The following is a 13,367-nucleotide window of genomic DNA, read 5'->3' as shown; positions in this document are numbered from 1 at the left end:
ATCGATCATAAAATAATAAATGCATAGATTTAACTGATACCATACACTCATTCAACTAGGTAATGCCAAATCAACTAGCTTAGGAAGGTCAGAAGAATTACTTTTATGCTATCTTCATAATTAACTAGATTAAAGGTAAAAAATGTATTTCAGACCTCTGAATTAGTTAAGTTTATTTGGTGATTTATTTTTAGTCAGGTTATTTTATTGGTATTATAACTGCTCTTAGTTTTCCTGCCATCATATAAAACATGCTATTTACCATTGCTATTTGTTATCATTTATTTCCTTTGAGTTTCATTACTGTTGGTATGTTTTATGGTTAACAAATATATACAACACCTCTTGCAGATTATTTGGAACTCTTCCACTCGAGCTGAATTGCTCAAGTTTGTGGATGAACAGCGGGCTAATCAAGGCCCTGATGGTTCATATGATTTATCAGAAACACAATCTTTCACTTATGAAGCTCTATCAAATGAGCTCCATGTTGGCAATGTTTACTTGAGGATCTACAATAATCAACCGGACTATGATATAAGTGAACCGGAGCCTTTTTCTGTTTCTCTTCTGAAATTTATATCAGAACTGGTGCATAATCTCAAGGAATCAGATGTAGCTGCTGATTGTAAAGTAGATAATGATTCTTCATCTCCTGAGCCATCTGAACATCAAAATGATACAATGAATATGATAGCTAATGAAGATAAAGCAGATGCGTTGAGCATTGATGAAAGGAGAGAGAAACCTGAAGTAATAATGAACCTTCAAATTGGGTTGACGTCTCTTCAGGTATGGGTACACCAAGTGACATGTTGAAGCACTTGAGCTATTCGATATATATTAGTTACCATTTGCTTTTTGCTGCAGAACTTGCTGACAAGCAAACCTGGTTTGGCTTCCATGTTTTCTACCAAAGAAAAGCTTGCACCTCTGTTTGAATGTGTCACTGTTGATATTCCACTTACAAGCAATATTCCTCAAATATGTCTTACAGTGCTTCTGCTTTTGACAACTCATGCTCCTTGTCTGGAAGCTATGGTTGCAGAAAGGGCTAATGCAATTCTTTTATTACAGCTACTCCACAAAAGTCCTGCTTGCAGGGTAGGGGCTCTTGCTGTCCTCTATTCTTTGGCAAGCACCCCTGAGCTTGCCTGGGCTGTAGCAAAGCATGGCGGAGTTGTGTACATTCTTGAACTTATCTTGCCAATGCGTGGTACCACCACCACCCTACTTTTTTATTACTGAGAACATTTTTTTCCACATGGCATTCATCTTCTTTTTCTCTCTGTTTCTTATCAGTGGCAATCACGATGATCTTTGTATTACTGAGAACAATTTTTTTCTAAATGACACTAATCTTGATTATACTTGCCACTAGCATTGCATGAGTCCATAGTACAATTATTGGTGTGATGCAAAAAATGTGAAATCTAAGAATTGATGTAGTGATACTTGGGTGGAAAGTTTTTCTGGATTAGTGCATGCTTCTTTTCACATTCTTCCTCATTGACACCGTCATTTTTTGACCACCATTTGTGCTATTTTTACATATTATCATTTTAAATTTCAAACATTTTGTTTAGGAGTTAACATGAAAATGTTATACGACTATAAGGTGGAAAAAGATACTGTTACTTTGAAATAAATCTGTCTGCTAAAATTCTATGTTACTCAGGGTCAAGTATGAGTATTTGACATGTGTGTGGATCTAAGTGTCTGCTAAAATTTAAGTATCTGACACATCCATCTTTGAAAATTTTAAGACATCATCGACTATTAAATGTCAACTCACGCCATGGGCGTCAGACATGGGAGTCCCAGTATTAGGGCTAAAATGTACTATTATTGTCAGTCCAATTATGCTTTTTGTGATGTAAGAGTATTACATTTTTATTTTTCATCAACCATAAATATCTCAATACAGAGGAAATGCTCTATGAGCACTGTTTTTTGGATAACATTGGAGAGATAATCATATACACCTACGCTTGATACTTGGCTAGTTATGGTGTAAGAGTTGCCATGTCTCTTGAGACATTTGGCCTGAACTTTTCATCAATCTAGATTTCTTGCAGAGCATCAGTCTTTATCTGTTATTTGAATGGTAGGTCTTGGAATCCTCAGATGTGCAAATTTATGTTGCAATAACTATGTATATTTCTGATGGTAGTTTCATTTTTTCAGAAGAAATTCCTTTCCAGCAAAGAGCCGCGGCTGCATCCTTGTTGAGCAAGCTTGTTGGACAGCCAATGCATGGCCCTAGAGTAGCTATAACACTGGCAAGGTTTCTACCAGATGGCTTAGTATCATGTATCAGGGATGGACCTGGTGAAGCAATAATTTCGGCTCTTGAACAAACAACAGAAACACCTGAGCTTGTGTGGACACCTGGTATGGCGGCTTCTCTTTCTTCACAGTTGTCAACTATGGCATCAGACCTCTACCAGGAGCAAATGAAAGGCTGCCTTGACGATTGGGATGTTCCTGAGCAGGCATCAGGCCAACAGGCCATCAGAGAACCTCAGGTAACCATAAAGTTTATGTATTCTGTTGGTTTCCAGTTATAATTATGTTTTACGTGGATGCAGGTTGGTGGTATTTATGTAAATATATTCTTGAAAGATCCTAAGTTTCCTTTGAGAAACCCAAAGAGATTCCTGGAAGGATTATTGGATCAGTATATTTCCTCGATTGCTGCCTTCCATTATGACCCAAGATCTGTTGATCCTAAACTTCCTACAACGCTGTCTGATGCAATCCTCTCATTATTACGCGTACATCCTGCCCTTGCAGACCATGTTGGTTATCTTGGATATGTTCCGAAATTAGTTGCTGCCATGGAGCATGAAGGAAGCCGAAAAAAGATGGCACCTATAGAGTTGAATAATAGCAATGATGGTTATGAAGAAACAGATGGACAAACAGATTCCAGTGGTCGGACTCTTCAAGAAAATATACGTCATGGTTGTTTATGGATACTGCACCAGTTGGCAACTAGTACAACTTGTGCAGAAGCTATGGCAACCACCAGCGTTGGGACCCCTCAGGTACAGAATGTAAATGCATGCTGATAGCTAGGCTACTCAAAAGCATTGATGAACCAACTAACATGAAACACATTATTATTTATGGTCGATAGTTATTATCTATTTTTATTGTGCTTTATATTCCCTTAAATTTCCATTGTTTTAATTTGTAATTCTAGCCTTCTGGGATAACTATTTCACAAAGTTTATGAAATATCAAAATTTTATTTGCAATATATGCACACTTCTTGTTAGGCCTTGTATTTAGATAGGCATAGTTCCTACAACATTCTTGGACCACTATTGTATATTTACAACATGTTGTCATCTTGATATATTAAAACCCTTTGACTGAGGAAAGATATTCATTAAGATCTGGTAGACATTTATCACTTCCATTTTTATTCTTTTCTTTATTAATATGTATAGCTGATTGTTTGGCAAATGTTGAGAAGCACGGTCAATCAGTGAACCTGTTGGTTTAAACACCTAAATATTCTTTGTTTCTACATGATCAGTTAGAAGCATTTCCAGTTGGAATATACTGATGTTTTTTGTTTTTGCAAAATTGCAACTTTCCTAATAGGTATAGTGCATTTCTGCTGTTTGTTTCTTGAATTTTTTATCCTATTTTTCTTTCAGGTTGTGCCTTTGCTCATGAAAGCAATTGGATGGCAAAACTGTGGTTTAGTAGCTTTGGAAACATTAAAGCGTGTCGTTGTTGCTGGAAATCGTGCTCGAGATTCGCTTGTCGCACAGGCACTGAAGTAAGTTTCAACAAAGTTAGTTACTCTTTCCTCTCTTTCTGTAAGGGCTGCATTAACATCAACCAACATGATTTCAGCAAGAGCAAACTTTCTTCCATGATATAGAAATGAGGACTAATAAATTTTCAGTGAATGCGTTTCAATAGGGTTATGCTGTATAAACTTAGTCAGGTTTACTACTGGAATATTTTTTTCATCTAAATGTGATGGAAAACTAGCTGATTGGTCTTTCTTTTGGCTGCATACTGGAGTTATATAATTGTTTCTTTTAGTTATTGTCGATATATAGCCTTTTGAAAATACCACCAACTCCAATAATATCTTCCTTAGACAATATTGCAGAAGTCTTATACAGATAATGCATACAATGCCAAATTATGTGCCAAGACATTACATTCAAAAGCCAAGGAATTGTAAAACTACAATATTAAGTAATCTTACTAGTACATTTCATATTTTCTGTACTGTCGTACAAGTCAAAAGAAAGTTTATAAATTAAAATTATAATCCTTCAGTTTGATTCTAGTGTTTTTTTTTCATTGCACTTTGTTTTTCACATTAAGATCCCAAATAGGGGGAAAACATGGCTTGTATTATGATAATGACATTTGATTTTCACAAATGTTACACAACGAAGGCTCACTACTAGAGGCCAGACAATATTATGTGATGTCTGGGCAAACTCATCCCCATTTGTTTGCTTGAGTATTTTGTTTATCAGATTGTTCAGGAACCTGCTCAAATGACATTATCTGTGATCTGAACATAGGATGGAAGATGTTGATATGAATTACTATTATGTGATGCACCTTTAATATGTTGTCTTTTTTTATTAAAAAAATGTCATCTAATAATCTGTTTTTGCATGTATGCTGTAGGATTGGTCTTGTAGAGATACTTCTTGGCCTTCTTGATTGGAGAGCTGGTGGACGACATGGATTGAGTGCAGAAATGAAGTGGAGTGAAACTGATGCTTCAGTTGCTCGAGTACTTGTAGTAGAGGTTTGCTTGCTAAAAGCCCTGTGCCATTTTGTTGATATCTGAGTGTTCCTCTACAGGAAGGGGCCATTAGGTTGCCTGCGTCTAGCATTTGCATCAAATGGCCTATTTCTTCCCTGTTAGCTACAAATGTAACTGCAATTCAAAATGGTAGCAGATTCCATTTGCAATCTGCAACTTAAGGATAAAATATCATAAAAAATAAATAGAAAAAATGTATATATATATATATCCTACGTCCTAATTTGGTTGTAATTGAAATACAAGAAAGATATAGTATCTAATATAAATTTTGAATAAAAAGTGTGTTTAATTTTTCTAATATTAAACTAAAATAATTAAAGTACGTTCCAAAAATATATATTGGTTTGTATTGTGTAGGAGGATCCATCTAGCTCATTCCACATAATGGGATAAAGGCTTGGTTGTTGTTGTTCTCGTAGTTCGAAAATTATATCATGCACCTAAAACAATTATAATGGACTTGCAGTTGTGTTATTTAAAAAATTGTTATTCAAAATTGCAACTGCATTTGCAGAAAATCAGACAGCATAACTTCATATGCCATTTACTTACAGTTACAGGCAATCAAATGCTCTGGAAGTTACTGGTTTTTTGACCTTATAATAATTTTGGATGCAGCTGAAACCACTATAACTACTTAGGTTTGTGTTCTAAGCTTAAGGTTTGACTTTGCCTCTATAATCTTTTAACTAAAGGATCGTTGAGAATCATCAGATCCTGCTAATATTTTGTATCGGCTTCCACTGGTGGAAGTTCGAATGTTCAAAACTTCAACAAGCATTTGAACAGAAAGAACAGATATAATGGGATGTTGTTATTGGCAAAGAATGTCGATAGAACATTCTCACGCTTTAATACTAGCCTATTTTACCCAAATCATTTCATGGTTTTATTTATATATCAGGGAAACAATATAAGTTGTACACTGATTTCACATGCCACTTGCTTTTGTAGATTCCAAGTGTTAATAACAAATATTTTAGTGATACAAGAGAACTGACCTCTAATTGAAGTTTGATTTGTGTATTTGATCCAGGTTTTGCATGCTTTTGCCACTGAAGGTGCCCATTGCTCTAGAATTCGAGAAATCTTAGATGGTTCTGATGTAAGCTCACTTATCTATTTGTCAATATTTCACTTCACCATTTACTCTTTTTTTATACAACATTCTACACATTCTTAATTTCCCATAGGGCAACCAGGATATCTGTATCTATCTATATATAGTCTGTGTTACTTGGACTCTGGTACAAGTATTGACATGGGTATGGATTCGAATGTCTGACATGGCTAGTTTTAGAATTTTTTACAAGTGATTGATAGAAATGTTAAGTTTTCTACTTGGAGTAGATATATCTAAGTGTTGGGTATCTGATATGGATATGGATGAGGTAGATGAAGAGCCCTGAATATCAAAAAGTTTATAGTAATATTCTTCACTCTCAATTCCCCATGGTACAACAAAGTTTCGTTCTTTCAATACCAGATATACCATGGTGATGATCTTGTGGTTAAGGATCTTAATTAGGTGCTGGCATGCTTCAACAACTGCAAATCATCCGATATGCATGTGTGAATTTAAGACCCTTCTATGTTAACAAATACATCAGTTCCGTTTTCTGATGCCTGCTAAAAGGGTTTACCGTAGGATATATCTCCAAATATTTGCAACAAATTTTGAACTACTAGAATATTTAAAATTAGTAGAGGGAAGAGACTGATCCTGAGTTGGAGCTTGATCAATAGTTTTATCGACGGTGTTGTGTAATAACCTTCAATCAAAATCTGTTACATTGGTTAGAAGGAGATCCCTTTTTGTCCAAAGCTGCATGATTTGTATTCCTTCATGTATTGAAGCACATTAGCAGGCAAAGAAAAGAATATGTATTCTCCTATTCTAGATTGGCAGATGCCTCATTCGAAAGTTGAAAAAAGTTGTATGTATTGGTCACTTGGTTTGAGTAGACAGCATCTCAATGGTTGAATAGCTGTTTACAATCCTAGAATATGTATTAGAAGTACCTAGATACATATTCAACATTGACAGTTGGCACTTGGCAGTATATCAATGAGTGATCTTTGAAAGGTATTCCAAATTTCATAGATAATTCCAAGATGTATTCATATAAAAAAAATTGACTCTAGAAGTTATTTGAAGCTGCCACTATTTTCCAACCTTACAGATAGGCAGTTTTGCTTGAATACTTGTGGACGAAGGATACAAAGCCAATATTTTGACAAGGTCCAGAAGGAAGATGCTTGCGCAACATAAATCTATAAGATTAAGATGGAAACTTTCAGGTGTTAATTTATTTTTCCATCCATTGCCATCAAATCACGGAAGAGCTATAGTTACACACATAGTATTGATAGTTGCAAGATGAATGAGGTAGTTTCTATAGCTCGTGGGAATGAGATGGTTACAATCTTGAGCAGTGCAATTTATGTTGGTACAAGTTGATGCCATTTTACATGACTAGGAAAGAAGAGGAAGATGTGGTGATCAAAGAGGAAGAGTGGCATCATGAAAAGAAGAAAGATGAAAAAAAGGAAGATCATATATTGTATATTGTGGAGGTCTGAAAGAAGCCACCAAGGCCTCCTCCGTACATTTTGCCTAGGCCCCACTTGTTTTATTGACTTCTTATGTTTTTTTCACCCTAGCAGAGATGTGGTCAGACCTTGCTTGTTCTCTTTGACTTGGTGCCTTGATTTTGGCACTATTCACCCTCTATATGTGTGGAAGATTGTGTAAGTTTAAATATCTTTAATCTGTTATTCAACGACAATACATCCTCACATAAAGCAAGGATTGAAATATTGCGTGGTGCTGGGGCGTCACAGCTGAAATTTTCTATTTTGAGAAAAAACTGAGTCACTAAACTGGGAAGCATAGGCGATGCATACCTCAAGCACTTTATCCCTCATTGTTGCTCACCATCGGCCGTCGCTGCCATTGACTCACCGCTGCTAGTTTTCTTCTCTGCTGCAGGCGACAGCAGAGGAGATGAAGATCGAAGAGGAGATCAAAACCTAAACCTTTTACCTGTGACTCATTACTTAATCTAGCAAAGATCAGATGTGTGAGTTTGATCACATTGTGGACAAGTATGGAGAAGTTCTAACCATGTCCTTGTCCTTCACAATCACATCAATTACTAACAAGGAATGGTTGATTTTACACAGGGTAAAGCAATGTAATTTAGTCGCACAGCACTTGAGACAAAGCAATGGAATACTAGGCATATTTCCTTCAGTCATCAGCTGTGAACTCGGTGGAGAGGGTGTTAAAACCAACAAAAACCTATACCGCATAGGAATCGTCATGCTACTTCTACTAGACAAGATCATCTAGAGAACACTGATATTAAGTAGTTTATCCAGCTTTCTTTTTGAGAGCTCTGAAATAGGCTCATCCTGACAAAACTTCTTACTTCACCAAAAACCTGTAAATAATCTCTTGTTAAGTTTATGTGAAGATAGACATTAATACACTGGATATTTGCCAAAGAAAATTCTAGCTCACTATGCTGGAAGTGTATCATTTGTTTCTCCTTACAGCACTGCTTTCTTTGGCCTAGTTTAAATACACTAGCCTCCTAGAAATGATTCAAACATACGGCTTATTTCTGTTTTGTGTTTGTATAACATGTGGCTTCTGGATTTTATCTGATAACATCTGAATAATAGATAACCTTGTCAATTCGAGCCCTACAGGAAAATTAAGTCAACTAAATAGCGGAAACTAACAGTGTTACAGCTTTCTCCAGAGTAAAAGCTTACAAGGTAGTGGCAAATGAGATCTTGTCTAGGAGAGATAGACCTATCTACAGTTAAATTGCTGTAATTGCTTCGTGTTACTTTTATTATGAAAATCAGTTTTATAAGATTTTCTGGAAACTTGTTTATCATTTATCAACACTAATCTCTGCTTCATCAGGTATGGAGTGCTTATAAAAATCAAAAGCATGATCTTTTCCTACCTTCAAATGCCCAATTCGCTGCTGCCGGTGTTGCTGGGCTTATTGAGAGTTCATCATCAAGATTTACATATGCGCTTACTGCTCCACCTTCCCAATCCCAGTCAATGAGGCTCCCTTCTATTGCAGCTTCAAATTCTAATGAAAGAAACAACCATGGGTCCACATAGAGAGACACTTGCTCTGGTAGCTAAACGACTTACCCTCGGAATCACATTTTTTTCCAGCTCCTTTTTGTTTACCCCAAATAGTAAATAGTGTACAGCATCTTGATACTTGAAGGAAAGGGTCAAATTTCATTTATTTGGTTGTACAAGTTGCCTCCTATCAGTCATTGTACCTTGTCTGTCTATATGTAGTCACGGAAATAATTGAGGCTGTTTTTTCGGTTGGGCCTCGCCAATCATTCTGAGGTGAGGCTGCATTCATGACTGGATAGTTTTGAGTTTTCCCTGAGTAATAGAAAATGATATGTGCAATAGAGAAGCTATTGGTCTGGGTCAGCCTTTGGCGTGCAGAAGTTTCAGTACCAAGTAGTCATTCAAAATGCCTGCTTGAGCCATTGTTTAAGGCCTTTCTGTGCACTGTAATCGTCCACATTCTCATTGAAGAAATCTGCATGATAAAGTTGTTTTTTTTCATCTTCGACTTGAATGCATTTCTACTAATGCCTTGGGTTAACCTTCAATTGAATCTTCATCTGCCTCTCTTTCTCTTGTTTGTTTAGATCTTATTTGGAAACCTTTTTGTTTATAAGCCTCCATAGTAACGCATTGAAATATCACTTATTCTGACATATTTGTAAATTTTGATGTGAATCGATCTCTTGTAAACCGAGGATTAGGTGTGATGTGAAGGCTCTATATTAAACTTTTATTGATTTAACCAACTTGTTTAGCCAGTTCAGTAAAATGTATACTCTAGTTTGGGTCTACACTTGGCCAATTCTCTTTTCTACTATTTGCTCCATTTAGATTCCAAAACATTCATTCATCTTTAGTTCTTCTTTTGCCAGAGAATAATCTGAAAGGCATACCATCTCAACTACTGGAACCTTCATTTTTGTACTCTTCGATTATCTCAAATCAAGCAGATTGAGAAAAATATTCACTAAGGCTTCAAATTTTTTTCAGAGATAATATCCTGTCAGTTAGGTTTGATCTAACTTAAGGTGAACCACGCAAGTTTGATTATTTTTTCAACATCAATCAAAGAATTAGAACAAGATAGAAAGGAAGCTGATGGCAGCCAGTGAAACCGATCAAAAGGTACACTTGAAGCTGATTCTGGCATCTAGAGAATCTGTCTTCCTTGCGACGCAGCAGTAAGTTGAGGATTACACCATGGTGGATGACATCTAAAGGTAATTAAAGACTTCTATTTTTTTGTACTTTTCATTTCTTTTTTCACTCTGTTGGCATGCTTGTCTTCCAAAAGACAAGACAGGAGGAATCCATGACTAACAAGGTTAACTATCTTTTAAGCATTGACTGAATCCGGTGTCCTCATCTAATCAAGGACGAGTACTGGGTTAGTTCTTTACCTTTGGTCGAATGAAATTTTGATGTGAATTTTCATGAAGAAAATTAGATTTCATAGAAATGGAGACCAGATGTCCCTGTTATTTATATATAAAATAATTATGTATTGCGGATTATACCCAATTAAAGATGATTAATTGAGATTTTGAATATTTAAATTTTAATATATCTAATTTATTTTAATGATGGATTAAAATATAAAATACCAAAAGGTTAGCCCTAATATGTTTCCTATAAATAAGAGATTTTGGTTGCCAGATCACACTATTTACTAGTTGGCTAGATCGGTCGATTTTGAGCCATCACCTATTCTCCTCTGTATCCCATGAAAAGAGTAACTGAGACAATTATAAAAGAAACTCTTAGGGTGCATTTGATTGGGAGTCATCCGTGATTATCTTAGTTATTCATTCAAAATTATCAATCAGAATCTTATTTGATTTAGATAATCAGTGATTCCCAAATAATGTTTCCCAAATAATGTATCCAATTTAAAATTAGAAAACCAAAGAAAATTTAAGTTTTTTTTATTCCGGAGTTAAGGTAATTACCGAGAGACACATAATATTAAATTTGTTATCAAAAGTACAATATTTTTAAATTATCGCGAGACATGTCACATCCTATTAAACATTATATATGAAATTATTTCTACAATATAAAATTATTCCTATATATATATATATATTCTCAAGAATTAATTTCAATATATATCAAAACTCGCCGATTTAGAGGGAAGTTCAAATGTCAACAGTGCGTGCGAGCTTGACTTCTAAGAGTCAACAAATGATGATCAATGAAGCAATAAAATATTTCATACACGTCGGGAATTCATCCCATAATCTATCGCAGCAACACCTATTAAAATCTCTTCAGGAATCATATTAAGGTAATTGAGCACTAATCATACAATAATGATAAATAAATCTTAACTAATTATTATTAAATGAAATGAAATTGTTTAGAACAAACAAATCAAGAAACAAAAACACAAGTATATGCATGTATGCATGCATGTTCTAAAAGAAACATATATAGACCAAATAGCTAATTAGTTTGCTAGCTGTAAGTGATGGATGGTTCATGTACACATCAAGATTTCACGTCTAGAAGCGAGCGAGCAACTGGAGCTCTGAAGCTAGCAGCTTGAAAGCTAGATAGAATTATCGCAGCCAAGTTCCCAAGCTCTTAAACAGGGGAGGCCTTTTACCGCTGTCCTTGGGTACCTCTCGAGGTTGAATTACTTGTATCTTTCGCTGCCTTTTCGCTGCATGCATATATCAAGTAGTAAATTAATATGCATGTCACTACTACTCTTCCTAATTCTTCAGACATGCATTTATATATATACATATATAATAATTAAATTGAATCCAACGTACGTACATACCGTTTTCAGTTTGTTGGTAGCCTTCACGAAGCTTGCGCTTTGACGTTTCCAGCTTAGATCGAAGCGATGCGTCCTGATCAAGACATTTGAATTGTTAAAACAAAACAAAAACAAAAATACAATTGATATATAATTCTCTTTAAACGACTAGCTAGTTATATATAAATTAAGTGAGAAACTTATATTAATGGCTAAACTTACATCTAGAAGCATGTTTGGCAATCTGGGAAGCTTTGCAGGTAGAGCAACAACAATCACAGGAGGCTCAGGTTGATGCTCTGTGGATGTTCTCTGTGACCTGCTTTGTGGATATCTTGTGGATGGAGCAATCACAGGATCAGGCTCAGGTTGATGCACTGTGAATGTTGGAAGCGACCTTTCCTGATTGCTAGGCTCAGGTGCAATCACAGGAGGATCTGGTTGATGCTCTGTCGATGTTCTTTGTGGCTCCGATGGCTTCGTTTGGTCATAGAGAAATCTTTTAAAACGAATCTTGCCATTTTCTGAAACTGACACTAGCTTCCAGGTTTCTCGCCTCATCGTGTCTGCTTTTTCTTCTTCATCAACGGCGACAGCAACACCCTCTTGTTTCTGTTCCGCGGAGGGAGTCAGTGGCAGGAATAAAGCTCCATCACTTTTGACGACGGCGTTGCGGCCACGGCCAGAGTCCTCCTCCCTCTCCTCGATCGCTTTGATGACGTTGCCACGGCCGTCATCTTCCTTCTCCTCGATCGATTTGACTTCGATCGCTTTGACGGCGTTGCCACGGCGGCCGTCATCCTCCTTATCTTCTATCGCTTTCACCTCGATTGTTTTGACGGCGTTTCCGCGGCGGCCCTCGTTGGCCTTCGGCACGGAGAAGAGCATCTGTGCAATCTCATCCCGCCGGCTCTTGAACTCGTCCGGGTGATCGGAGGCAGCGACGCGTATGGCTTGTCGGATGACGTGGAAGATGTCCGAGTCACCGGCCGCCCGGAAGAAGCCCCGCCAGTGGTCGAGAGAAGAAGATGTCGTCATGGAGAACGTCGATCGTCGGAGTCACGGGACTGGTCTAATGCTTTGCCGATGGAGATGAACAAATCGCTCGCTCTCTCACTCTCTCTCTCACTCAGCAGTCGGCAGTCTCCAGTTTCTTCGGAATAAACGCGAGCAACTGTCGGTCTGTTTATAAAAAATATAACAGAAAATAATGATGATAATAACAAAAAACGCGCGCAGGTTCGAATAGATTAATCAAAAAATAACAGAAAATAATAATTTAAAAAAAACGCGCGCAGGTGATAGATTTCCGCTGATGGCGCCGACCAATGGTCGAGCGATCTAACAAGTTATCTATTATTATTTTATTTTGTATTTTGAAAAATTGCTGTCTAGTTTAATAATTTTAAAAGTAAAGTACGAGGCTTGAATATTTAAAAATTAGATGCCTAATAATTCAGTAAATTGTAAACAAAATAATAACGACAAATTAACTAACGGAAAGTGAATGAATACTTTAAAGAATTTTGGATTCAATCTTCCTCCTCTAAATCCAAAGTAAAAAAATTTGAAGAGAGATCACAAAATTTATTCTAGAAGCCCATGAACATATCATTCCAATTAATTATTCTTTATTCTTTTTCTCATTTTTTGCACCG

The 13,367-nt window shown here is 36.4% G+C and overlaps 1 protein-coding gene across 1 annotated transcript in view; it reads left to right on the top strand.

The window, feature by feature from the left end:
* The window catches only part of LOC141838374 (dnaJ homolog subfamily C GRV2-like), a 28,804-nt gene extending 19,232 nt beyond the window's left edge, over positions 1–9,572 (top strand). The window contains exons 15-22 of the mRNA XM_074725823.1: positions 352–792; positions 871–1,216; positions 2,188–2,528; positions 2,592–3,050; positions 3,672–3,796; positions 4,675–4,798; positions 5,856–5,924; positions 8,760–9,572. Of these exons, the coding sequence (XP_074581924.1) occupies positions 352–792; positions 871–1,216; positions 2,188–2,528; positions 2,592–3,050; positions 3,672–3,796; positions 4,675–4,798; positions 5,856–5,924; positions 8,760–8,969 (2,115 nt within the window). The 3' untranslated portion in view covers positions 8,970–9,572. The remainder of the gene's footprint in view (positions 1–351; positions 793–870; positions 1,217–2,187; positions 2,529–2,591; positions 3,051–3,671; positions 3,797–4,674; positions 4,799–5,855; positions 5,925–8,759) is intronic.
* The last annotated feature ends 3,795 nt before the right edge of the window (positions 9,573–13,367 follow it).

Source organism: Curcuma longa, chromosome 11, assembly GCF_044706935.1.
Source record: "Curcuma longa cultivar G26 ecotype Majalengka, Jawa Barat chromosome 11, ITB_CL_G26_1.1, whole genome shotgun sequence".
Classification (NCBI taxonomy): Eukaryota; Viridiplantae; Streptophyta; class Magnoliopsida; order Zingiberales; family Zingiberaceae; genus Curcuma; species Curcuma longa.
This window is presented reverse-complemented; position numbering and strand designations above follow the sequence as displayed.